Below are 27962 nucleotides of genomic sequence, written 5' to 3'. Positions count from 1 at the left end.
ATAAATGTGACATTTTACCTTTTGTGGTGGACATGAATTCGTGGGTCTATTCTTACCTCGAAAACAACGAAAATTGAACCCCCATGAAAAGAGATTCCACAGTAACCTTTGACAAGACAGGATTCGGCGCGAACTTATAATCTTGCACTGCGTTGCTGGTTATGAAAACATGAATCTCACATTCAATCTCTACTTTGCGTTATTATTTGACAATGTTGGGCAGTCGTTAAATACGGATTGGACAAGTTTTCTTCCAAGAAGAAAGCAGCTAAATCAGAGAACAGTGATAAGTAATTTTCTGTCCACCTTTTCTCTGCAAAAATTCGTCAAATGAAAAAAAAATCGTCAAATAAGAAAGTCATTGATGTTTTATTACAGTACTCTCCCAAAACATTTATTTCATTATCTTTTCGTGTGACACGTTTCCTAAATTGAAAATTCAGAGAAGCGAATTGAATACCTTCCCAGGCTTTCTCATGTTATGGTGAACCTTTTGGCTCCTATAATATACATTTTTCAACAAATTGTTAACGTGGGTCCAATCTTCATATATAAACTGAATGCAGGGATATTTTCGTCTCATGTTATTATGCACTGGGATCGATAGATCCAGGGCGTATATTGTTTTTGTCCTGTCTGTCTGTCTGTTTGTCTACAAACTTTAACCTTCGCCATAACTTTTGATCCATGAGAGATAGACACTTCATATTTGGCATGGGTATTCCACTAAGCTTTTTCAAATGAAACCAAGGGCAATGACTTTGACCTTTATGCTAAAAATAGCTTTTTTGTCTGCAAACTTTAATCTTCGCTATCATTTTTGAACCGTGAAAGATAGAGACTTCATATTTGATATGCATACTCCACTAATCAAACTCTTTCAAATGACACCAAAGTTAATGACCTTGTGACCTTGATGATGACCTATATACTAAAAATAGCTTTTTTGTCTGCAAACCTTAACCTTTGCCATATCTTTTGAACCATGGAAGATAGAGACTTCATATTTGGTATGCATACTTCAATAATTAAAGTCCTTCAAATGGCCTTGTGATTTTGACTGTGACCTATATGCTTTAAATAGCTTATTTGAGCCTTCGCCATAACATTAGAAACATGATAGAGACTACATATTTGGTATGCATACTCCACTAATCAAGACCTTTCAAATGACACCAAGGTAAATGTCCTTGTGACCTTGACTGTGACTTATTATATAAGTTTCTTTTTTCAAATGACACCAAGGTCAATGACCTTGTGAGCTTGACTGTGACCTATATACTAAAAAAAGTTTTTTTTCCCACTTTTTCGTCGGGCGCATAGTGTTTCACAAACACATCTTGTATTCCCTCTTCTACACTTACTTACATTTTTGCCCCGTTTTAAATTTCTGTTTAAGTAATTAAACTTAGTTCTTTGAATTCCCCCACGTTTTAAATTTACCCACTTGAGACAAGGGTGAAAGGGGCGAAAATAAAACGGTGGGAAAAATTTCCCTGTATGCAGTATTGATATTTTGTGTATCATCATTTTGTATTAGCATAATACAAAGTTTACACAAAATGTAACATAACGCTTCAAAACATAAAATTCTATATTTTATTATTTTGCTGTATTAAGTTACATTGTTGTCCTGTGAACTGAGAGATTTTGCTGATATACTGTCCATTTTCTGTAACACATCTGTAACTATCTCCCCAACTTCTGGTTGTAGGAACTCTGGTCCAGACTGAAACAGGATTTGGAGAAGCATTTATATCTCTAATTGATGTGAATTGTTTAGGTTTATTAGATTTCTTTCTACTGAGTAATTTTTGTGTAAGCATCAACAATATTGTAAATACACGTATCTTATAATGACCATACAAAAAAATCTTAATTTTTTGCTACCCACATGAAACATTTACTTGTGCATGCAATGAAAGCTGAGTAAAAAATTTTTCCCCTAGATTCAAGGATCTACTGAGTCTGAAACAGTAGGTACTACCCATGGATTTATAAATATCTAACTATTTTACACAAATCTGGTCTACAATTAATATTCTTTTACTCATTTTCTTACTTATTTAAGATAAAAAAAAAATCAAGAATTCTTTACATCTATATATTAATGATGAAATATTTTAGGGCATTAAAAAAATTATTGCATATTGTGAAAATGTGTAAATACACATGTAACTTATAAACTGTTATGAAAATATTAATTTTAATTTGAGTGCTAATCACTATTTGCAAAATTTTAAATCGTAAAATTCATGCCCCAGTTTCACAGAAATAAATCAACATGAAATTTCCAGATTTACGATATTGCCTAATTTCTCGAAAATAAAGTTTTAATGAACAAGAGGCCCATGGGTCACATCGCTCATCCGAGCATTGTGGCTAGGAAAAAGTATTAATTGGTTTACAATTGAAAAGTTTAAATCCAAAAGTTTGGCCCCGCCCTACTCCCGGGGGTCATGATTTGAACAAATTTGAATCTACACTACCTGGGGATGCTTCCATATAAATATGAGCAATTATGGCTTTGCTGTTCTTAAGAAGAAGATATTTAAAGAATTTTCCTATAAATTTCTATATAAAACTTTGGTCGGCCATTGTGGCTCCGCCCTACCCACGGGGGTCATGATTTGAACAAATTTGAATCTACACTACCTGGGGATGCTTCCATATAGATATGAGCAATTATGGCTCTGCTGTTCTTAAGAAGAAGATTTTTAAAGTATTTTCATATATATTTCTATATAGAACTCTGACTTCGGCCATTGTGGCCCCGCCCTACCCCCCCCCCCCCGGGGGTCATGATTTGAACAAACTTGAATCTACACTACCTGGGGATGCTTCCATATAAATATGAGCAATTATGGCTTTGCTGTTCTTAAGAAGAAGATTTTTAAAGTATTTTCATATATATTTCTATATAGAACTTTGGTCGGCCATTGTGGCCCCGCCCTACCCCTGGGGGTCATGATTTGAACAAACTTGAATCTACACTACCTGGGGATGCTTCCATATAAATATGAGCAATTATGGCTTTGCTGTTCTTGAGAAGAAGATTTTTAAAGTATTTTCATATATATTTCTATATAGAACTTTGGTCGGCCATTGTTGCCCCGCCCTACCCCTGGGGGTCATGATTTGAACAAATTTGAATCTACACTACCTGAGGATGTTTCCCCATAAGTTTCATCTTTCCTGGCACAGTTGTTCTTGAGAAGAAGATTTTTAAAACATACCACCAAATTTTCACTAATTCTCAATTATCTCCCCTTGAATGAGGGCATGGCCCTTTATTTGAACAAACTTGAATCCCCTTCACTCAAGGATGCTTTGTGGAAAGTTTGGTCGAAATTGGCCCAGCAGTTCTTGAGAAGAAGTCGAAAATGTGAAAAGTTTACGGTCAGACAGACGGACAGACAGACAGACGGACGGACGCCGGACAAAATGTGATCAGAAAAGCTCACTTGAGCCTTCGGCTCAGGTGAGCTAATAAAAAATGATTTACAGTATGTTAAAGACTTACCTTTGAGAACTTCTTTTTCGTTGAACACTTTTCTGGGACTTTTATCCCAAAGAAAATCTCAATTGGGTTGTATTCGTTTAAAAAGTCTTTAGGATCCCTTGAAATGAAACAAAACTATAAGTATTACCTACACAATAAAAATACCTAAAAACTTCAAAACATCTCATCTTAAAGAAATCTTATTTATCCTCTATCTCTGTTTTTTCCCCAATCCTTCATTGATAATGGCATACAATTTCCTAATGAAATTCTTGCAAACTTGAGAGGTAAAGCACTCATATTATGCATAACACTTGTAGGTATTTTGAGATGTAAAATACCTGTATTTATCAAGAAATGTATAAAATCATAAGATGATTTTTAATGCCTGTTTTTATCAAGAAATGCATAAAATCAAAAGGTGTTTTCTTTTAATCACGAAATGTATAACATCATAAGATGTTTTATAATACCTGTTTATACTATCTACCATATTTGCAGGAAACATAACACCTATACATATCTTATTTATCCTCTATCTCTGTTTTTTCCCCAATCCTTCATTGATAATGGCATACAATTTCCTAATGAAATTCTTGCAAACTTGAGAGGTAAAGCACTCATATTATGCATAACACTTGTAGGTATTTTGAGATGTAAAATACCTGTATTTATCAAGAAATGTATAAAATCATAAGATGATTTTTAATGCCTGTTTTTATCAAGAAATGCATAAAATCATAAGGTGTTTTCTTTTAATCACGAAATGTATAACATCATAAGATGTTTTATAATACCTGTTTATACTATCTACCATATTTGCAGGAAACATAACACCTATACATACCTACGTATCAAGTCAACAGGAAGCTGACCTTCACCTGAGGTTGGGGCCATTTTGGACAGATGTGTTGCAAACTGTCTGACAGTCGGGTGGTAGTGACGCTGTGAAACACATAACTTAATAATGATGCTTTCCACATATTGCACAACTTATTTACGTATGCTTTTTATGTTAAAATATGAAAACAAGTTTAACACAATTTCAAGCAAAGTTGATGTAAAAAGTTTGTTTGTATTTAAAAATAGCTTCTCAGAAAATATAAAAGATACTGCATTAAAACGTGGAAATTAATATGTCTATTAACAAGAGAACCTAAATAAGCTTGATCGCGAAAATTTATAGTCGCGAATTAGTTTCCCATTGATAAATCGCGAAATAAAGTCTTCGCGAATAAAAGTTGGTTTACAGTATATTGACAATTTTACTTTTCTCGTCAAAATTATACTCGTCAAACTTCACATTATATATACATGTAGCGTCACAACAGACATTGACCATTGTACAACATTATACCGCTTAGTTTTCTCGGCTTTCCCCCATTAAAACTAGATCAAAGTTATTTTTAATTTCTTTTGTAATTAGTTATGAAAACATAGTGATATATAATCTCATTTTTTAAAAAACATTGATTGTATCCAATACTGCATGCCTAACTTAGCGTAATTATCACGCCGTGTTTGACCTAGTTTGTCACCTCAGGCAATTGACCGCTTATAATGAAAACAAATTACAATTAAGAAGGCAGTTTATTTAATCAAATCTTACACACTTAGATAGTTTGTACAATCTTACACACTGTAGATGGTCTGTACAAAAATTAAATTTTAGTGATTCTGACGCTGCCTCAATTTGCATCCCCATGAATTCAAAGATACATAACTCTTGATTAAATATTTCGTCAAAGTTAACATTGTCAATTTTTGTAAACAAAAAATCTTCAATTTTTCAACTCGTCATTATAACCACGTTTACAGTATCTTAAATAGAACAAGCAGATTAGGTAGGAACATGTAAAATTTTGGTGAAGTACCTTCATAAGAGTTATCTCCCATAACATTGTGTTGTGAGCATTACTGTGTTCAGGGTGAGGTAACTCTGGTAGGAAGACGCCACTACCTTGAGTCTCATTGTCATACAGAAGCTCACTACACCGATAATTCTACAAAATAAATAACAAATCAATACAAAACTTTGTGCTTTTTTCTGCATATATTTCAGTTTCTTAACTGCAAGAAAAATAATTAAAAATCAAATATAATCTGACACACAGTCCAATTTCAATTGAAATAAACTGACCACTATGAATCCCCTGAGGGCGGCTAGCATGGCCAGACAGCTGTGTCCCTCCTGCTGGAGACCCAGGGTACAGATCCTCTTAATGAAGGCCAGCACCCTCTGCTGGGAAATCTACAAAGAAAATCAAATCGAGAAAAATTTGTTAAGTGTTCCTCTGATGCAAATTTTTTTTAAAAATTAAGAATAACTTGCAATTATTATATATAAACTTTATATTTTTTACCTGTCTTTTTCTTCGTCCTAACATACACTCTACACATTCCAAAACCAATGAAGCATCATCACTGGACACACCTGTAAATTTACCTTCATGACTATTCAAGGAGTTATTTAACTAGAATTTGTTATAAAAAAAATCCTCATTTTCAAAAACAATGACAGTAACAGAATTCCTACATGTCTTTCTAGTTGCCACAGAAACTATTTTATATAGAAATAAAAACCTTTACCGATTGTAAAACTGTAAATGACTGACCTGCATTAACTTTCAGCATGGTGTTGTACAGGTGTGTGTAAAACCTCATGGGGTCAATATTGAGGACATCCCCCTGACCTATCAGAATAGTGAAAGCCGTCTTGATACAGTGGAGGGACTCTCTGTAGCCCAGATTCTGGATAATCACAGATAAAATGTGTACATTAACAGGTGCTTGAAATTCTGTAGTCGCTCACAACTAAAGGTACAGTGTATAATACACTTAATCAGAAATTGGAATGACCTGTCAAGAGCGACCATTTGACATGATGATACAAGTAACTAGGATATAAAATAAAGTATTTGAAAGATGGAAACTTTTGCTCTTTTATCTAAACAAAGCACAATCATTCAAAAAGTATGTGAACCTACCCCTGAATCTATCAAGGTGTTGAAGACATTAAACAAATCATCAAAGAAATCTACATTGATTAGATGGGCAAACCTACAATTATAATGTAAGAGTTACATTGATATTATATCCCTGGCAGTTATTGATTTATTTTCTTTTAACTGTAAGGCATGTTTTATACAGTTGACAGATCTGCTTACTTGGCCAGCCCCTCCAGTACAGAGGGTAGGAGAGTAGACTTCTCTAGACTCTTTAACACTCTGAAGTAAGTGTGAAAGACAGTCTGAATTATCTCTGTGTGCTACAAAAAAAAGAGACGAATTCAAATTTCTTAATGTGTATAGAAGAATTTTACTGAAGTTGAATCTAATTATCAGAATTTTTAAAATGAATTTCTTTGAGATGGATATCTGTGTAATTTCTAGCAAATACAAAAATATACATGATAAACATTATCATTAATTTGAAAATTATTTTATCCATGATGTTATGCTCTTTATATTTAACATTTTAAGGACACTTTGGTTAAGTTATGATTTTCATTACTTTTTTTTTATTTATTTGATATAACATGCAACTATGACTCAGTTTAAATGTTAAATAATTACTTTACATAGTGTAAGGAGCAAATGATACCATTTTAATTTTCCTTTTTTTATCTTCTGATGCCCGTGTTTCTAAAAGTTCATGCTCTAGAAGTTCCATCTTCTTCTTTTTCTGCAAAAAAAAAAATTATGTTTACGTATGGAAATGAAAATCTAATGTGGACATTGCATAAAATGTCACAATGCTACATGTATTAAATTCATGCATTAGAAAACTGTTCTACCTTCTCTCTGTTTCTAAGCCCCTACCTTTCGTTCTCTCCTGGACAGTTTCTTCATCATCTCTTTCCTGGTTTTCCCGTCTTTTTTGACCGAGTCCCCCTCATAATCCACCTCCTTTATCTTCAGACTCAGGAACGTGTCCAGCACCTGAGGGAGGGTCTCAGTAGGTCATTTACGTAACACAACAGGGCAAAGTAAAAATAAATTATACGAGTACAATGTCTTTCTAGGTTGTTAGTATGGAAATTAACATTGCAGCTCTTGCAGAGAAAAAGCATATAACCCCTAAGTGTTTTATGTATTTTTTTCTGCAACAGTTGCAACATTAATTTCTGTACTAACAACCAAAGAAAGCATTTAATTGTTTAAATATAGATATCCTACATAGATATTTTCTCACAGTATGATGCAAACAAAGAAATTAAAATACAGAAATTGATTTACTACATTTCTGAGGACAAATGACGAATTTCCGACCACAAAAAATACCTGTTAGGATAAGGTACATGTATATATACGAGAAATTTAGGAGCTGCTTTCTGCTAAGCTGCAAAATTAAATACCCAGTCAGATGTAAAATGTTTACAATGTATTTCTTACCTCCTTTCTGACCTTGAAATCTCTAGCCTTGACCATTCTACTGATACATTTTATAATCTAAAAGAAAAAAAATATATTACAAGGAATCTTTTACCGCTACATCATTACAAGACAATAAATTAAAACTAGATGCTGTCATGAGACAGTAATACCCGCACTATGGTGTTTGCCTATAAATACACACTCCTTCATATTGGACTCTCCAAGGAAGAAGTCAAAATAATTCTATAATTATCACCGTACATGTATTCGTCAAATTGAACATAAAATTTTCAGGTGACCATATGATCTATGAGCCTCACATATGTATTTTGAATACTTAATTCATTACCAGTCTGAAATAACAGAATTTAATTAATGATTGAAGTAAATTACTTAATTAGATTCAGATAAATATTTTGCCCATAATTTGGAACTTTTTAAATTGACTTTCTCAACGACATATTATTTTAGTACAAAGCGTTTTTGATGAAATGTGCAAACTGATTTTAGTACTTGGTCGGGAAAAAACCCCATTGAAAATACAACCCGATTAATTTGTCAATGCCTATTTCTCTCTCTCTCTCCCCCCCCCCACCCCACACACACACACTCTCACTCTCACATTTTTTAAAAATAGACTTAGATGGCAAAGTTATGTTAAAACATAGTTTATTACGATAGTTTGAAATTTGTTCTTGTACTAAACAGTTTTACGTGTGAACATCTTATTTTCTACATTCACATTGGGTTTGCGTCACCCATTATCATATTTATAGATATTACCTCTCGGCACACCTCGGCCGATTCATACTGGCAACGGAATCAGCAAAGGTTTGTCGAATGAGATTATTTAGCACATGTATGCTGACGATGCAGTGTGGTCAGTTAAAATCATTTGTGTTTTAATTGGATTATATGGATTATATTTCATGAATTCGTTGTCACGACCTATGACATTCGGTAAGTACAAGATTTAGTATAGATTGCATAAAAATAAATAAATGCAAATGGTTAGGTTGAAGTTCAAAAAGGGTCAAAGATCGCATGCCACAGTCGACAAATTTCACATTGTCAAGTTATCTCCCGTTGCGGACATTCAGTATATACAGGCGCAGATCCAGAATTTTTTTTTCAGAAAGGGGGGGGGTGTCACACCTCAGTCAAAAAAATCAGCCCAAGATTTCCTGAGAAGCAAATAAAAAATAATAATAAAACAATGATGGTGGAGTCCCTGTTTTCTATGGGGGAGGATGTCCAAAGTCATTTTTATTCTCTACAGTACATAGTCTTATTTAAATAACTGCTAATTCCAGGGGGGGGGGGGTGTCTGATCTCCCTAGCCACTGACTCCCTGTACCTGAAATGACAATTGATCTTATGACTCCATAATACTAGTAGTAGAAAATTTTTTCATTTGACTATATATACATATTTTGTTTCCTATGTTTATGTATGTTTGTCTCTCCACAGAAACTTTAACCTTGCCCATAAGTTTTAAGTGGATTGGGCTATACACATGGCTTCAATATTTCATAGGTAAATTTCTTTTGGCAAAACCTTTTAATGGGTACCACCAATTTTGACCTCTTGATCTCTTGACCTTGGAGTTTGACCCACTTTTACAAGAAAAATACCTTAAACTTGGCCTAAGTTTTGAACAGGTGGTGCTAGGACTTTCATGCTCTAACATGTGTAATCATTGTGAACTTTCAACAGGTATAATTATTTTTGACCTAGACCTTAGAGTTGAACCCAATTTAACTTTAACCTTGGCAATAACTTTTGAACAGGTGAGGAAGTTCTAGGGATTTCTCTCTTTTTTCACATGTGTATTCCTTGTGACAAGACTTTCCCTTTGATACCAACAATTTTGACCCTTAGACCTTGACCTTGGAGTTTGACTTACATTTGAGAAACTTCAACCTTTGCCAAAAGCTGCCATAACAGTTGCTGTCACAACAAACAAAAAAATTACTAAAAAAACACAGTATACATGTACATATTTTATATTCAACAGATATACATCTGGTCATATCTCTAGTTCTCCCTTGAATGAGACATGGTGATATAAATTTTAAAAAATAATTATGATAAGAGTTGAAAAGGTTCTGCATATTAAAATATACTAAGCTCTGCGGATGAATTAGATATACCAGTTTAGATATACCAGTTTAGCTTAATTTTGCTACCCAAAGCACCTTGATTAACTATTTATAAGCATACTGTTTTCTGAAATGTACTGATTTCTGTTGTCCATCTGTTTGTGTGCAAACTTTTCACATTAACTTCTTAAGAACCACTGGGCCAATTTCAACCAATTTACATTTAAATATGCAGGGGACTTTTTCCAACATAAATCTTCTTCTCAAGAACAGCAAAGACATTTATTGTCCCCCATTTTCGCTAAGGTAGGGTACATTAAATCTCATTTGTTTATCAATCTGCCCATCTGTCACAATAAATTTAACCTTGCAATTGGTCATCATGGTTGTATATTTTGAATGAGAAGAGACAGGACTTTTATATTAAACATGTGTATTAGTATTAAATGGGACAATACCATTCTAAATACACTATGATTTTTATTACCCATGACCTTGAAGTTTGACCTAATTTCATAAACAAATTAATTGCTTTGAATTAATCATTTTGAAAGATAAATGAAAGGGCATTCATATTACCTGTGATAAGACCTTTCCAAATGTTTCATGACTTTTTGACTCTGTGACCTTGACCTTGAAGTTTAACTTAGTTTTCATTAATGTTGTATTTCCTTTTCATTGAGAAGAGATTCGACTTCCACATTTCAAGTGAACATTACCCATAACAAGATGTTTCCCAACATGCTATGATTTTTTACCCCTTGACCTTGATGTTTTAACAAAATTTCAAAAGAGTGAACTCTCCCAAAAGAGGATAAGACCACTGTTTAAAAGGAAAAAGGAGTTTAGGGAAGACTGGGCTTTTTCCATAAAAAACGTCATTTTTCGACCCTCATTTGACCCCCCGGGCAAAATCAAAATTCCGAAACCTAACTGCACATCTACATGACCCCACCAACCATCTCCCAAAAGATGATTAGGCTGCTGAATAAAATGTAAGAGGAGTTCAGGGAAGATGGGGCTTTTAGCATAAAAAACGTCATTTTTCGACCCCCATTTGACCCCCTGGGGCAAAATCAAAATTCAGAAACCTTACTACACATCTGCATGACCCCACCAACCATCTCCCAAAAGATGATTAGGCTGCTGAGTAAAATGTAAGAGGAGTTCAGGGAAGAAGGGTCTTTTTGCATTAAAAAGTACGTAAGGGTTGCCCGCAACCCTGTGTCTCGCCTGCTGTCGCTGTGGTTAGTAAGAAATGATTGTCTGATAAACTGAAGCATTTATTGACATTTCAGAAGGAATAACTCAAAAATACAATAATAAAGAAATGGAACAGCTGACTTAATATCTAATCCCTTGGCGATTATATTGGCATTTATATATATATACATATACCCTGTAAATTCACAAATTATTGTGATGTTTTTATTATTGCGAATATTGCAACGTGTTATGAGTCGCAATAATTTGAACTTGCATTTTGAAATCAAATCCACTGTATATGTATCAAGTCATTCATGCAGAAAATGTAGGTGAAGATTACCTAATTATGGTACTGATATTGTTGGTTACCCATGATGTGTAGACTGACAAATTATCATGCCACTATAAGTTATAGTTGCTGAGATATGGACCTCCACCATAAATTTATGCAAAGTCACTCATGCGGAAAAATGTAGGTCAAGATGACCTAATTCTGGTACAGGCGTTTGTGGTTACCCATGATGTATCCACTGACAAATTATCATGCCACTATAAGTTATAGTTGCTGAGATATGGACCTCCACCATAAATTTATGCAAAGTCACTCATGCGGAAAAATGTAGGTCAAGATGACCTAATTCTGGTACAGGCGTTTGTGGTTACCCATGATGTATCCACTGACTAACTATCATGCCACTATAAGTTATAGTTGCTGAAATATGAACCTCCATTATCAATTTAACCAAAGTCATTCATGCAGAAAAATGTAGGTCAAAATGACCTAATTCTGGTACTGATGTTGTTGGTTACTTATAACCTGTACAATGACAAATCATCATGCCATTATAAGTTATAGATGCTGAGATATGGACCTCCACCAAAAATTTAACCAAAGTCACTCATGCAGAAAAATGTAGGTCAAGATGACCTAATTCTGGTACTGACGTTTGTGGTTACCCATGATGTATCCACTGACTAATTATCATATCCCTATAACTTATAGTTGCTGGAATATAGGTCTTCACCATAAATTATCATGAAAAAACTAAGTCCAACTTAAGGAAAAAATACGGAAAAATTTGAATTTTTTTTTTCAAAATCATACTTGGGATATAAATTTTTATCCATACTGAATATTGTGTCCAAATTTCAAGAAGACTGAATAAAATTTGAGAAAGTTATTGCAGTTTATAAAACTTTGACATTTGGGTTAACCAAAAGTTGGACGCCGACGACGACGACGACGACGACGGAATCTATGGTCGCTATGTCTCGCTTCGCGACATTCGTCGCAGGCGAGACAAAAAGTCATTTTTCGACACCCATTTGACCCCCCAGGGCAAAATCAAAATTCCGAAACCTTACTGCACATCTACATGACACCACCAACCATCTCCCAAAAGATGATTAGGCTCCTGAGTAAAATGTAAGAGGAGTTCAGGGAAGACGGGGCTTTTTGCATAAAAAACATCATTTTTCGACCCCCATTTGACCCCCCGGGGCAAAATCAAAATTCCAAAACCTTACTGCACATCTACATGACCCCACCAACCATCTTCCAAAAGATGATTAGGCTGCTGAATAAAATGTAAGAGGAGTTCAGGGAAGACGGAGCTTTTTGCTTAAAAAACGTCATTTTTCGACCCCCATTTGACCCCCTGGGGCAAAATCAAAATTCCGAAAGCTTACTGCACATCTACATGACCCCACCAACCATCTCCCAAAAGCTGGTTAGGCTGCTGAGTAAAATGTAGAAGGAGTTCAGGGAAGACGGGGCTTTTTGCATAAAAAACGTCATTTTTCGACCCCCATTTGACCCCCCGGGGCAAAATGAAAATTCCAAAACCTTACTGCACATCTACATGACCCCACCAACCATCTCCCAAAAGATGATTAAGCTACTGTTTAAAATGTAGGAGGAGTTCAGGGAAGAAAAGTGTGACAGACGGACGGACGGACGGACGGACAGACGGAAGGACGGACGGACATGAGTAACAACAATATACCCGAACTTTCTTTAGAAAGTGCGGGTATAAAAAAAAAAGAAGTTCACTGCTTTTATACTTCTTTTACAATTTGAGGATAAAAACTTGGTTCTAAGAAGACTTTGGGTGTGATTTAACTATTTACCTCTAATGATAAGTCCCCCGATTTGTCTCCTCTAAATACATCTTGAACAGTCTCACAAACAATACCACAGATCTAAAATCACAACACACAGAGGATGGATTATATCTGTAAAAACTCTACAGGAATTAAAATACATGTCTATCCACAAATATTGGATGAATCTTGTTGAACTGTTTTTAATGAATGTTGCCATATCACCAAAATGTTCAATATTTAACAGACAATCACTATTTGTACTTTGTAACACCTTTAATTCAACTTACCTCTCTATTGCCCCAGTTCATGAGGGGGACCAGTACAGCAATGATGTTGAACCATTAGACTTACCTCTCTATTGCCCCGGGTCATGAGGGGGACCAGTACAGTGATGATGTTGAACCATTAGACTTACCTCTCTATTGCCCCGGTTCATGAGGGGGACCAGTACAGTGATGATGTTGAACCATTAGACTTACCTCTCTATTGCCCCGGGTCATGAGGGGGACCAGTACAGTGATGATGTTGAACCATTAGACTTACCTCTCTATTGCCCCGGTTCATGAGGGGGACCAGTACAGTGATGATGCTGAACCATTAGACTTACCTCTGTATTGCCCCGGTTCATTAGGGGGACCAGTACAGTGATGTATTGAACCATTAGACTAACTTCTTTATTGCCAAAGTTCATGAGGGGGACCAGTACAGTGATGTATTGAACCATTAGACTAACTTCTTTATTGCCAAAGTTCATGAGGGGGACCAGTACAGTGATGATGTTGAACCATTAGACTTACCTCTCTATTGCCCCGGTTCATGAGGGGGACCAGCACAGTGATGATGTTGAACCATTAGACTTACCTCTCTATTGCCCCGGTTCATGAGGGGGACCAGCACAGTGATGATGTTGTTCCTGTAGTTAAAGTGAGGTTGGGTCTTCAGTAATTCACACAGACACTTCACAGCCAACACTGACATAGTCTGATAACAAAAAGAACTAAGTAAATATGCTGATGGGGATCCAGGATTTGATCAAACTGGAATACATGTATTTACTACCAGCAGACTAATTAGCACTTGTCTTCTTGTGAAGATGTATTTTTAAAAATTTTTCTCTACATATTCCTATGTCAAACAGAGAAACTCCTTCCCCTTAATGTGGCCCAAGATGCCATGATTTTCAAAAAATTCTTAATACAGGAGGATGTTTTGTTTCATAATATGAGGCAAACATTTTAGGAACCCATGGTATAAACTTTGCCAAAAGCTTTCTTATCAGAGATGTTAAGTTCGGTTTCTGATCTTCCCCTCGAAAACAAGAGGCAAACGAATGAATTCTAACTTATAGAACATTAGATTTTCAGGTCTCAACAGACATCACTCACCTGTGAGGCAGAAGAGGAGAGTTTCAGTTCAGCTCCTCCCCTAAAGTATTTCTTATCCTTGTCCTCTACAAGTTTTCCTACAAGACAAAAATAACTTGAGAAATGAAGTCCCAAGATAAAAGGCATTACATGTTCAAGGTTGTTTCATATAATATGCTACCAATTCAAATTCTCCTCTTATCATGATGAAAATAAGTACATGTTTTATCTCCATTTATTTAAGCCATGTGAATTTTAATGTGATCAGCAAATAAACAAGGCTTGATTCCTTACTATGTTTACATCAGAAAATGTTTGAAATTCATTTTATACAGAGACTCAATGACTGCATTATTTTCATTGCAAATAATTGATCCTTCATCAATCTTTTATTTATCAATTTGTCTACTTAATAAATTCTAATTCTATTCATTTACCTTTACAAGTCATTTCCAAAAACTCTAAATACTTTTTATAATTCAATAAAAAAGTCTCTTCAAAGTCTCGAATCTGCTTTGTTTCTTTCTTAAGCTGTAAAAAAATATCAACAAATGATACATACTAGTATGAATAATCAAATGAAACGTGTGTGTCATAAAATTCAACAGTTCTTCTACAGTTATTTCATTATTATACAGTAAAATCTATTTTATTGATCTTTGAAATAATTTTTCAGCAGCATATAGCTTCTGATACTAAGAAAATTTTAGACATACATTTTTCTAGGGATGTCAACGAGTACCCGGTTAACCGGGTACTCGATCGAACGTCCGAGTATCGAATACTAAAATCGGTACTCGGTTACTCGGATGTATATTTTTGAATTTTTCCAAGCTTATTTATTAATGCATTAAACAATTTGTTTTAAAACGTTAAATGTTCATTGCACCTGTACATATAGTATTTAGGGTTTCCTACCCCTCTAAATGACCGTTATCGCCTGTTGCAGTGTTTATACAGTAATTATCATGACCAAGCACCTGTTACCTGGCTTTTCTCACCTCCAGCTGTCTTCTACCCTTATTTTTGGTTTGCTTAATTATTTGTTTTCACTGATCATCGTTTAAGGTCTGTTATGTTTAAACAGTTAGGTAATTTTGTCAATTCGCCGAGAAGCCGTAAATTCCCTGGAAAAGAGATAGATGATATTACGTGTGCACGTGCGATTGTTGATGACATGTGGTTGTGTTTGATTACATGCCAATACAAATGGTTGATGGCAAAGGCTTTCAAAAAACCGATGTCCATCGTTGCACTAAACTACAAAATACCGTCCCTTAATACTATAAAATCTAGGATCGAAAAGTGTCTGAAAATCGTAAATCCGTTCTGTTAGGAGAACTTTATCAAGTTTAAGTTGATACTGTACGTAGCACTGATACCTGGATGTCCACATCAAACGCAACAAAGAGTTACATTACAATTACGGAGCAGATTTAAAAAAAAAACAAAAACACTGTGGACCACTTATGATTTTATTTCTTGTGTTTATCTGATAAATAAATACTAATTAAAATGTTATATTAAATTTCGTCGTAACAAGTGTTTATCATTGTTACAACAGAAATACATTTACGGGTAAACCTCCTATCAGAGCATGTGGTTTTATTTCTACAAAAGTTTACAATGTTTTACAGTCTTCAATTTACTTGTTCATATTTAGCTACACTTTACCGAGTACCCGAGTACTCGATCGGAAAAACGTCCGAGTAACCAAGTATTAAAAATTGACCGATTTGACATCCCTACATTTTTCATATGTGAGAGTAATTTACACTTGTAGGTTGTCATTAGTTTTTCTTGAAAATTTGTTACATTATTCTAACATAAAGAGGCAATAATAGAAATTTGCATTGTTTTCTTCATGCATATTGAACAGAAATTGTAATCCCTTCAAATTATGATCCCACAGAAAAAACATCTTTACAGTAATATATTTCCCTCAAACTAATTATAAATAAAAATAGAACAAACCTTCTGTGCTTTTTCAGCCTCTGTTGGCAGTCTAATCCTATAGCCGGGTATGATGTCTTTGAACACTTCCATCATAGATACCATGGCAAGTTTACGCACAGTCAAAAATACATCTGGGTCACTCTCCACAGTGTATGATCTCAACTCCTTCAGCTTTTTAATCTGAAATATGAAATATGAAAAATCTTGACAAAACAATGAACTATCATGCAATTTTTAAGTAGTTTGTTGTTGATGATAAAATAAGTAATACTGAGAATATTAATAGATAAGCTGCTGCTCTTATGTAATAATCTCTTCATTTAGATACAGGAAAGCTGTATTGGACAGCTATTAAGATCACCATGCTTACATTTTCCTCAGGATTCTCTATGAGGGAGCTTGCCAGGGCAGCTATCCTTGATTTCCGAGCCCGCAGCTTTTCCTGTCTGTTAGCATACAGTTCTACATTTGTCAGGGTTGGTAACTCTTCCTCCTTCTCTGTTGGGCTTGCTTCTGGCTCATTAATTTCTTCCTCCTTAACTGCAGGTTCATCTTCACAAACTTTTTTCAAAATTTAAATTAACCATGATTTTAAAAATCTACTAAATAAAACACTTCTGAATGAGACAAAACTAAGTAAACTTCACTTGAAAATCTAACTATCTAAGATAAAACAACGGTGAGCAGTATTCTAATATTGAAAGTGTAGAAACATTTACCTCAGTAACAAATGAAATTAGTGATCAGATTTTAATTATAAGTATTGACTTGTAATCATTTAGAGATTAATTATTATCTCTTTATTTACTCGTAAACTCATGCGCACCTTCTGGAATGGCAAGAGTCACTTGTGGTATGACACCTTTCTTTGTTTTTATGGGCAGCAGTGACTTAACATTTTCATCGTTAGCAAACAGTTTACGAGGTCTCTGTTCATACTGCTCTTCTTCTCCCTCATCTGGGTCCTTCTTCTTTCTTTTCTTTCCACTTTTTACCACCTCTTTAGATAACGTTCTAAAGTAACATAAGGAAGGTTATGAATTATGGCACAAATACATAATAGAGTACAGATACATGCTTATAAAATATTTATAGGTGAACTTTTTTGATTAAATGCATGATGAAAAAAACTATATTGGTGATACAGCAAAACTCCATCATAACGAAGTCACTGGGACCTATGAAATTACTTTGCTATATCCGTAATTCTTTATAACCATATAATACACTCATTAAATTTATAAAGCTGGGGATCCGAGATGACTTCGCTATATCCATGAATTCGCAATATCCATGTTCGTACTGAACGAGTTTCACTGTAATCAAAAAGAAACTGACATTTTACATTCATTAATATATATTCCAAATCCAGAACAAAATGTGAAAAAGATGTCAATGGCATAGTGCCTCCTTATACATAATATTTTGTATCTCTCCTTGTGTGTACCTTTGGGGTCAAAATGACTTTGAAACATATGTTGTACAAACCTAGACTTTGCAGCGTTTATAAAGCCTTGGGCATTTCCTGGTGTACCATAAAACTCTATGTCTTCTTCACCTAAATCACTCTCTTCAGATTCCACCCCTCTCCCATTTACTTGAATATTGTCCCTCCTCTCGTTTTGTTGATTTACATCTGCCAATCCTTTCTTCTTTTTCTTTGGTTTCAGTTTCCCTTGTTTGGCGAGTTTAGATGTCCTTTTATTGGATAACTTGACAGAACTGGCTTTGTAACCTTTTCTTTTACCTCCACGTTTTGCTGACTTCTTCTGTATTAAAGAATGAGAAAATTTTAAAGCCCAAAAAGTACTGAAATGAAAACAGAATTTCTATTTTAAAAACAAGTTCAACATAGAATAAAGACATCGGTAATTTTTAAGTTAAATATATCAGCAATACAAAACAATACATTAAGAAAAATCAGATTCAAACTGAAACAGAAAGTCGCATGTGCACCTACCGCAGCCATATTTACAATCTTAATCATCTAGGCGCTTCAACGTTTGGACTAATAACACGTAAAACGCTGTAGACCTGAATACTTTAGTTTATGCATTAGACTGGCACTAGTTTGTGCATAAGACCTAGGTCTATGGTTTATGCTATTCAACAAATTATATGGTCCTTAAATAGCTTTCAAAAGAATTGAAGTGTTGAATTTCTGACCATTAGCAAAGCAAAGATCTATTTGGATACATTAATACTGTTATTATGATAAGCTAAGAAGTGTAGAAGTAGATATTTCGTTCCTCAAAGTGGCTGACTGGCAGTTGTTACATACTTCATAGCACAGTGCTATGCTATGAAGTATGTAATCAACTGACAGTCAAAAAACTATCAGATGGAACATTAAAAACTCGCAGTAACTCGTTTCTTTGGGTTTTTTGTCGGGGAGGGGGGGGTGGGGTAAGAAGAATTATTACCTCATTTTTATATCGTGTCTTCTACGAATTTAATGAAATAGTTTATAATTTGATATTATTCACAGCTTGTAACGTTGTGTTTGGAAATTTTGAATATGTCTTTTGAAGATTATTCGTATAAAGTATTCCAAAATGTAGACTACAGGCCCGTAAACCCGAGGAGGGGGTGGGGGTTAACATCCGATTAGAAAAATTAAGGTGGCTTACCAAAAATTCCTGTGAGACTCTCCACCCCTCCCAACAAACTGAAACAATTTCCTGAACGAATTAATAAGTTTTCAGAAAAAAAATCCTAAATTTCAGGATGAATTTTCTATCCACCATTCCAGAAGTTTTCCCCATTCGAATTCCTCTCACTAAGTGGTAGATATATACACATGTACATGTATTTATGACGATTATTAAAATTTTGTTACATGTAAGAATAGAGATGGCAAATTTAGATCAGACACATTGATGTTCCAATTCATCTTTAATAATAAAAAATGGCCCGCATTTCATTATCTACAGTGAATTTAGAGCGTTTAATAATTATACAAGTAAACTTGTGTATCATTGAAACAGGTACATGCAGGTATGGGTTCGTAATTTGTATTATTATATCTGAGTAAGAAAATTTAGCCTTATACATTTCCTTTTTTTTTAAATTAATATTCCATTTGTTTCTTGAGTGAAAAAAAATCAGTAGAGTAAGCTCTATTCCAGGCGAGAAAAAAAAATTAGATCCACTCCTTAAAATTCATATTTCATTTACTGATATGATTACTGATAAATCGGTAAACGATGTATACCTGGAGTCATTAACAATAACCTAATTTAGGATTAATTATGTTGTATTTAATTAAATCTGTGATATTTACGGTAATTCTATTATATACAGGTAAGTTAAAAATTTATTTTTGCAAATGATTTTTGAAAAATATTTTTGATATAGCTTGAAAGAAATACAGAAAGTTAAATGAAATCACATGTTATTTCTGACTCTTGTTTAAAATGTTTTGACAGTTTAGGAATATTGAAGGATTTTTTTCTTTTATGTGCTTTTTTAACAGAGATGAAAAGAATAAGCTAAATATTGATAATAGATAAAACATATACCGGTAACAATATTGTTCATTGATACATCACCACGCTTATAGATGGTAAAATCGTTATCTAAGGTAAAGATAAAATCGATGTTCATTCTACAAATTATAGTACACATCATACCCCATTGTTATGCTTGTGTTGGACACGACTTGTCAAATATTACTTTTAAAAACGATTCATGTTTTGATATTAAATGCATCTTTCTCTAAAATTGATGCAACACCACCACCACACCCACCCACCAAAAACCTGTCTGCATCAACCTTCAGCTTAATTAAGCGAAAGATACTTACTGTTAAACTGTAACGATATTTCACGATAGATTCCTATTGTGTCTTTATGATAACAGCAAACACTGCTGTTCTAAAACTTACTCTTAAACCGACTTAATTCAGTAACATTTATTTTTTCTAACAATAATTTAGCGTTTTTATCAATGATGAGTAAACACTTTAAGGTCACGAACAGTTAACATGCTCAGAGGTTGAAGATGATGAACACAGTCAACACTAACCTTTGGAAATAGAGGTGGAATCAGGTGTCATGAAGGAGTGAACATCCTCTAGCTGTCGACTGTCGCCTGCATATTGAATCAACTTGAAGACAGACATAAACTTTATACCGTGATGCAGTTGAAAATTAGTATATTGGAACATAAATAACGGAAGTTAACGATTGAAAAGTATATCCTTCCTTTTCTCAAAGTTTAGTCGTTAGTTTGCAAAAAGGAAGACACTCTCTTCGATATTACTTTAACATCGATTTGAACAGTCTAAAACTACATGCTTTTTATTCAGACGTTTTGGGTTCCCCTCCTGTTTACTTGTGACTGTATAACAAACATATGCTTAACATACACCCCTCCTTACCCCGTTTTCAGGCCAGGTAGAGATATGCCATCTATTGTTACATACTCACCTCTCTTTTCAGGTGTTTTGTGTTACCCCTCCTGTCCTTTAGGCAGAGGCTGGGTTACGTACAATGGCTCCTGCTATCTATTTAGTAATCAAAAGCTTAAGTATAGCGAGGCCTTCACAGAATGTGGACAGCTGGACTCAGATCTGCTTTATTTTTATAACGAAGATGAAAGGGTAACATTGTTAAATTTTCACCTATAAAATTAACTTAAAAAAATTAACTCGCTTTAAAATCCAATTACTTGAGTTAAATTAGTATATTCAATCTTACATAAAAGGAAACAAACTTTTTTTAGTATCTGTACCTATCACTTATCTTGTACATATAGACGTTCCTATAATTAAGGAATGAATTTAATAATTCCATTTTATACGGTATAAACTGGGTTGGGGCAGTTTACGCTTTATAAAGCGCGAAGCGGTTTATTAAAAAGCGTAAACTGTTCCAACCCAGTTTATACCTTATAAAATGGGTAGCTATTGAATTCATTGTTTATAATTTAATTTTCATTCATTTGATGTCAGAAAAAAAGATGATTGTTCTAACAAAATGACTTCAATTCGTAAAAAAATTGAATATGGATTGATACGGTTTTGATGCAAATCATTGTGACGTAGGCAACCCATTTTATACGATATAAAGTAAATTTTTTATCCAATCAAATACAACGTTACAACCAGAATTAGATTATGGATAAATACAATGTAGAATGTAAAAGATCCCCATTGCCGGTAATATCCATCAACATGATCTGTAGACTGTACACATGCGAATCATTATAGTTTTGAAAATTGATTCCAAGATAATTTTTTTCAGCTTGACTTTATAAAGGTCCTTAACAATCAGACAGTGGTCAGGGAAAGGTGGTGGACTTCTCTGACGGACACTAACCATGCGGGGGCCTGGACCTGGGGCAATAACGCGGCGTCAACACTGGCCACAGGCAACGCCGTGTAAATAACCCATCAATGTCTCTCATCATTCAAATCACAATCATTTATATATTCCAACATTCATCAAAAAGATAAGCGCATAGGTTTTATCTAATGATTATCAATTAATATTTTTTAGTATTTCTTCATAATTCCCATTTCATTATAAGTATCATCCCCATCAATCAAATAACCTCCACAACCAAATGAAGAAGGCGAAGATAAGGAACAGCGAATATAAAAATCATTATCATCGTTGACTTCGTCATCATCAATATTTTAACTGCATATTAGTATTCTAATAACCATCAACAATATTTCAATCATCAAATCCTTACATTTATATATTATTTTTATTATCATTATTTATTGACCATATCATAATTATCATCATTTAAAAAAAAATCATCGTCACAATAATTTTGCTAACTAGATACATGATTGGCAACATCAAAAGTTTCGTGTTTTTGTACGACAGTGGCTTATAATTTAACAAAAAAAATGTTTTGGAAAACAGAAGATATGTTTATATTAGCACGAAACTATTTCGAACCCGTATTTACTCTATCAGTGTATGGAACACGGAGCCAGACGATACCCGTCATTTGGAAAACTGTGGTGCTCTCAACTTTCAAGGTACCGTCAGTGACGAAGACTGCTCAGAAAAACACAGCTACGTCTGCGAGTATACATCAAGTGAGTCTTTTTTTCCAAAATGAAAAGAAAACCTTCAGAATAAAATACGAATTTACAAAAATATTTGAATAATTAAGTGAGCATGCAGTGACAAGTCAACAAAATGCACGTTCCGGATGTATTAATTACAGGTACCGGATGTATAAGCGGTTGGACCCAGTCGAACACGTCCTGTTACCTGTTTGGTAATCAGTTTGACGTCTACTCCTGGAAGTCTGCCAGCGACACCTGTGTAAACAACCAAATCTCCACTAACTATCCAACATATCTAGCCAGGATCGAAACCAAACAAGAATTGGTACACTATTTTTCTGTAAAAGGAAATCAGCACATATAATCATCGCTATCATTTAAAGAATGAAATGATTTTTTTTGCAGATGACGCTCGGACGGTTGCTGTCCACCATGACCGAGACGAGTCAGCTGTGGTGGATAGGGATGAGTGACCAGGCGGTGGAAGGCCAGTGGGTATGGGGCAATGGTCAAAAGGTCAACCAGAATTTACTGTAAGCAAACACTTGCAAAGAGGTTCTCAAATCTCTAATAAAAGAAAGCAAGAAATATAGAAAAATGAACAAACAAAAAGAAAACTGGTTAAGCAGATTTTATTTTAAATCCAACATAACAATGATATGGTACATCATGTATTTTCTGTCACTTATTAGAGAGCCTGAAACTAACTGTAAATTGAATAAACATTTATTATCAGAATTTCAAATTTTTAGAATTTGGGCAAACGAGCCAAACAATCTCGGGGGGAACCAACACTGTGGTCTAATCTATAACAATGGGAGGTTTGGGGATGAGTCGTGTGATACACTGGCTTATTATGTGTGTAAAACTCCGATCACAGGTGAGATAGATCTCAACTCCAGGTAAAGCAAGGTTGTAATAAATGTTTTCATTGGGAGAAAAAATAATTGTAATATGTATGGATAATATAACTGTCAATGTATGAATAAAATATGCAGGGGATGCTCACTCCTCCATGGCTCCTGATCCCACCTCTGAAATTTTGGAGGTCCGTGTTTGCTCCACTCCTACTTTATAATGTTTAATGGACTTTTGAGCTCGAATACTGTCTGTTATCTCCGCATATACCATTGAAACTATATATTCATTTCAACAGCTAGTCTCCCTGTTTTGAACGAACTGGGATGTCCTAACAACATGATACGTGCTGGATACAAATGTTATAAGTTTAACACTGCAGCCAGACACACGTGGAAGAACTCAAATGACGCATGTCAGAAAGCCAACACCCGACTTCTGCAAATCACTACCAAAGACGAAAGAGTAAAGCTTAATTTTAAGAATTTCTTTAAAAGATTTAAAAATGTAAATGTATTGGTAATTCTAATGCAAAAATGCATATGTTAGCTCAATGCTCTAATTATTGACACTTTTTATGCAGTATTTTACAAATTCCATTTTGTAAAATCTTTTCTTTTGTGATTTCAAGGACTGGATACAGTATATCACACATGCAGATATATAATTCCGGTTTTTGCTTTCGCCTTTTGGTCTGGAAATTTCACTTCCACCCTCATGACAAAACCTGGTACTGGACCAATGAACACAAGGCTAACATGGATTTAGTGTGAGGATATCGCTATTATTTAAAGAGGAATACAAACACAGACAATCATGTATCTTGCAATCATGCATCCTTTTTCCTCTCCTTATTGACTTGTTAATTGCAGGCGGTGGAATGCTGAACCTAATGACTTTGCAGGAGAAGAGGACTGTGGTCTCATTCTCCAGGACGGAACCTTTAACGACTTCTCCTGCTATAAACCACTGCCCTATATCTGTGAACTGCAGTCTGAAGGTTAAGTTATTCTACCTGGCCTAAATACTACTAATTATCAAGATATTAAAGGATTTAAAAACATTTATTGGATAAATGAGAAAAAACTGAACACAAGTACATGTATTAATATATCATTGACCAGTGAAATATGCAGAGTAAACAAATGACAAAACCTGATGTGATATATGGTCATTTATTGCCTGATATTGTTGACTGAAGAAAAAGCGCTTTCTGTAACTATGCAAATATTCTTGTAGTCATTTAATACAATGTACTTTTAAACAGATGCCCCATGTCCAGCTGGATGGATTCCCTCCCCTGAAGAAGACGAATTTAGTTGTTATTACATCAGCAACACCACTCAGAATGTCGGAGCCACGTGGTTCGAATCACGTGATATCTGCCGACAACTTATCACAAATATGGATGGATACCTTTTGGCAATAAACACAAAACAAGAGCTGGTAAAGAAAGAGATTTTATTTATTTCTCTTAATTTTATACACAATATAAACAAAATTTTGCTTTGATTTCCTCATTTATTTGTTATTAGTCAAGAATTGCTACAGTACTTAGGATATTTTCTTCAATTCTTCGACTAAAAATGCAAGCGAGTTTATTTAAAGGTATGCATTCCTAAAGTTCTGATTGAATATTGATAATGGATATCAAAGTTATGCTACCCTGTTACAGACACAAATCTAGAAGAGGATTTACAAACACATTATCTTTAAATAAATTTATAAAAATAAATGATATAAATTGATTATATTCATTAAATATTTTAGTTAAACTCTCTACATGACACACTAACAGAAAAAAAACCTATGAGTGTTTGTAAACTCTGACAAGCTATGTTCAGCCAACCAAATCATGGACATTTAAACCATAAATGTTTCGAAAAATGATTCCTGCAGATTTCTTTAAAAAAAATTATAATTGTTGAACTTTGTATATGACATAACAGGAGTTCATTCAGAATGAACTTAAGACTTCTACCACGGCCTTTGGTTGGTGGACAGGACTAAATGATATGAAAGTGGAAGGAAACTGGGTATATGACACTGACTTTAATAATCCGGTACAACCAGGGCTAATGTGAGTACAATGCTACAGTATTTATGATCATTAATTTACTATTAATGGAGAAGATGTAAAGAAATATGGCATGTGTATTCTGATATTAAAAAAAATCATTCGAATACACCTTTAATGAAGTTGTACTCACTGCTGTTTTACTTTATGACTTACTGCAGACCTTGGAACACAGAACCCAATAACTCCGGCGGGTCAGATTACTGCGCAGTGATTTACTATGGCGGACGATATAACGACGTGGGATGTGACAGAAAGGCCGCCTTTATTTGTGAGACGGACGTCTTTGGTAGCAGCTTAGGTAAAACCATGTCCTAGTACTCTAGACTTCTATTGACCTTGTGTGGAGAGTTATGTAAGGAATTTATTACAGAGCTACTTCCCATGTACGAGCAATGTCCTCCATGGTGCTGGTATTAACCTTGTGTTGAGTACCTAGGGAATGATTATGGGTCTACTTACATGTACATTGCGCTTCAATTCTTGAAAGATTTAGAATGGTAAATAAGAAATATAATATTGTAATGGTTGTTCTGTTTTTTCTTCTCTTTTTACAGGAACAAAGATTGAAATGAATAAATTCTTATTGTTGGTGATATCAGCAGTGCTGTATGGAATGCGTTGACCGAAAAGAACACTGAATCAACATTCCATTACATTAAAATGATACATGCAACAGTCCTGAATAGTGCTTGTTCTATCCTTTTTATAAAAGATATTTGTTCTTTGACCCAGTGTTATCAGAATTCTCATTGTTTTAAAATATTATACATTTCTTCCATGCAAGTAACATGAAGTATACTTCTGTTTCATATGACATTGTTAGTTATTTATTTATAAAAACCGAGTATTTGTTTGTGTTTTGTTAGTTTTATTACGTCATGAATGTAAAAAAAAAATGTAACACATCGGACTTCTCCTTTTATAAAATTGAATTGATTGATACACTGTATATTGTTTTTCATTTTGTTAAATTGTTTACGAATCTTTGAGAATTTTTATACCCCCCGCTTGAAAAGCGGGAGGGTATATAGTTATCGGTATGTCTGTACGTCCGTCCGTCTGCCTGTTACGCTTTGGGGTACCCATCTCTTATCCACAACTCCTGCAAACCTCTGAATGAAATTCGATGAAACTTTCACAGAATCTTTATTACATATTGCCATTGTGCACCTCCTATTTTACTTTTTGATCTGACGCATATTTTGAGTTTCCCACAACAACACATGGACACTCCCATTATATTCATATGGGAGGCGGGGGGTATCATTTAGTGAGTTCAATGCTCACAGTACCTCTAGTTCACTTATATGGAGATGCCACTGCATGCCGATGGAGGACTGCAAATTTAGACGCGCTCGGCACTTGTTGAAGGACGTCTTTGTGATTGCCTTCTGCAACACCGGTTTTTGGTAACGGTCTCATCCGAAGGATGATCTTCACGACCCACAGTACGAGTACCAACAACTTTTACCTTTTTACCTTGACCTTGTAGATTTCCGTACTTATGAAAAAATTTTAACCTTTGCAATAACTTTTGAACGGTAAGGGCTAGGGCTTTCATACTTCACATATGTAATCCTTGTGAGAAGACGCTTCATTGGACAACAGTATTTAAACTGACTACGTAATTATAGATTTTACTCTACGACTGTATATGTTATTTAAATACATCTATATGTAAATAAGGCAACCTGCGCAACAACTCAAAGATTTCTATAGTTGTATATCCAATTCTTTTCAGTACTACATGTACAATGCACATTCTTTGTAATTTTTTTCTAAAATAAAATTTTTAAAATTATCATATTCAAGATACCGGTATTCTGATTGCATTACAGGCACGTAGCATCGTTTTTGAAAGTGGGGGGGCCAACCAGAGAAAATTTTTTTTACTTAAAATAAAATTTTTTTTTCCCTAAAATTTCACTATACTATGGTATTGGGGGGGGGGGGGGCAAGATAATGAACATTTACTATAGTAAAGGTATGTCTGACGTTGCATTACATGTATATGTACAAATACAGAACTTCAAGATACATGTAAACAACTTTCTATGCTCATATGTCAGTAACCTATTTTGTCCTCTGATTCGTCATACTTAAATTGTATCTACTTATCCGACAATGTCATTAGCGACTGCTGTTCTAGGTCGTGCATCAAAGATAACATATACACACTGAATTGATACTTTAATTTGTGAAGTTCATGTCCTCGTTTTCCAGACTGTTTAAGTAATGAATTTAAGACATAAAAAGCGTCAACTGTTCCAACCCATGTTATACCAGTATAACTTGAGTAGCTATTATTATATTCATCCCTTATAATTCAATTTTCTATATATCAGTGTACACGATACGACAATTTTCCTTTAAAAATGAAT

At 34.4% G+C, this 27962-nt stretch overlaps 1 protein-coding gene and 1 pseudogene across 1 annotated transcript; one reads left to right on the top strand and one right to left on the bottom strand.

The window, feature by feature from the left end:
* Nucleotides 1-1046: 1046 nt before the first annotated feature.
* On the bottom strand, nt 1047-18597 carry LOC134230540 (nucleolar complex protein 3 homolog). The gene is made up of 21 exons (XM_062712371.1): nt 18573-18597; nt 18101-18381; nt 17439-17626; nt 16983-17173; nt 16631-16792; nt 15094-15187; nt 14678-14754; nt 14154-14273; nt 13317-13388; nt 7897-7953; nt 7324-7443; nt 7106-7186; nt 6670-6770; nt 6490-6562; nt 6118-6253; nt 5866-5936; nt 5643-5753; nt 5377-5505; nt 4350-4447; nt 3524-3620; nt 1047-1729 (listed from the first exon to the last, which is right to left on the bottom strand). Exons 1-21 carry the CDS (start codon nt 18579-18581, stop codon nt 1616-1618), a joined length of 2382 nt encoding a protein of 793 aa, XP_062568355.1. The 5' UTR covers nt 18582-18597; the 3' UTR covers nt 1047-1615.
* Nucleotides 18598-19795: 1198 nt separating this feature from the next.
* On the top strand, nt 19796-26453 carry LOC134230542 (macrophage mannose receptor 1-like; annotated as a pseudogene).
* Nucleotides 26454-27962: the final 1509 nt, after the last annotated feature.

Source organism: Saccostrea cucullata, unplaced genomic scaffold (genome assembly GCF_032062105.1).
Source record: "Saccostrea cucullata isolate Sc308-1 unplaced genomic scaffold, CSIRO_AGI_Scuc_v1 ctg178, whole genome shotgun sequence".
Lineage (NCBI taxonomy): Eukaryota > Metazoa > Mollusca > Bivalvia > Ostreida > Ostreidae > Saccostrea > Saccostrea cuccullata.
The sequence above is the reverse complement of the archived record's forward strand: the minus strand, read 5'-3'. Positions and strand labels throughout refer to the sequence as shown.

Coding starts and splice junctions, on each gene's coding strand:
- LOC134230540 (XM_062712371.1), bottom strand. Junction 6,563..6,669: donor GTACTGGAGGGGCTGGCCAA/GTAAGCAGATCT, acceptor TTATAATTGTAG/GTTTGCCCATCTAATCAATG. Junction 1,730..3,523: donor CGAAAAAGAAGTTCTCAAAG/GTAAGTCTTTAA, acceptor ATCCTGTTTCAG/TCTGGACCAGAGTTCCTACA.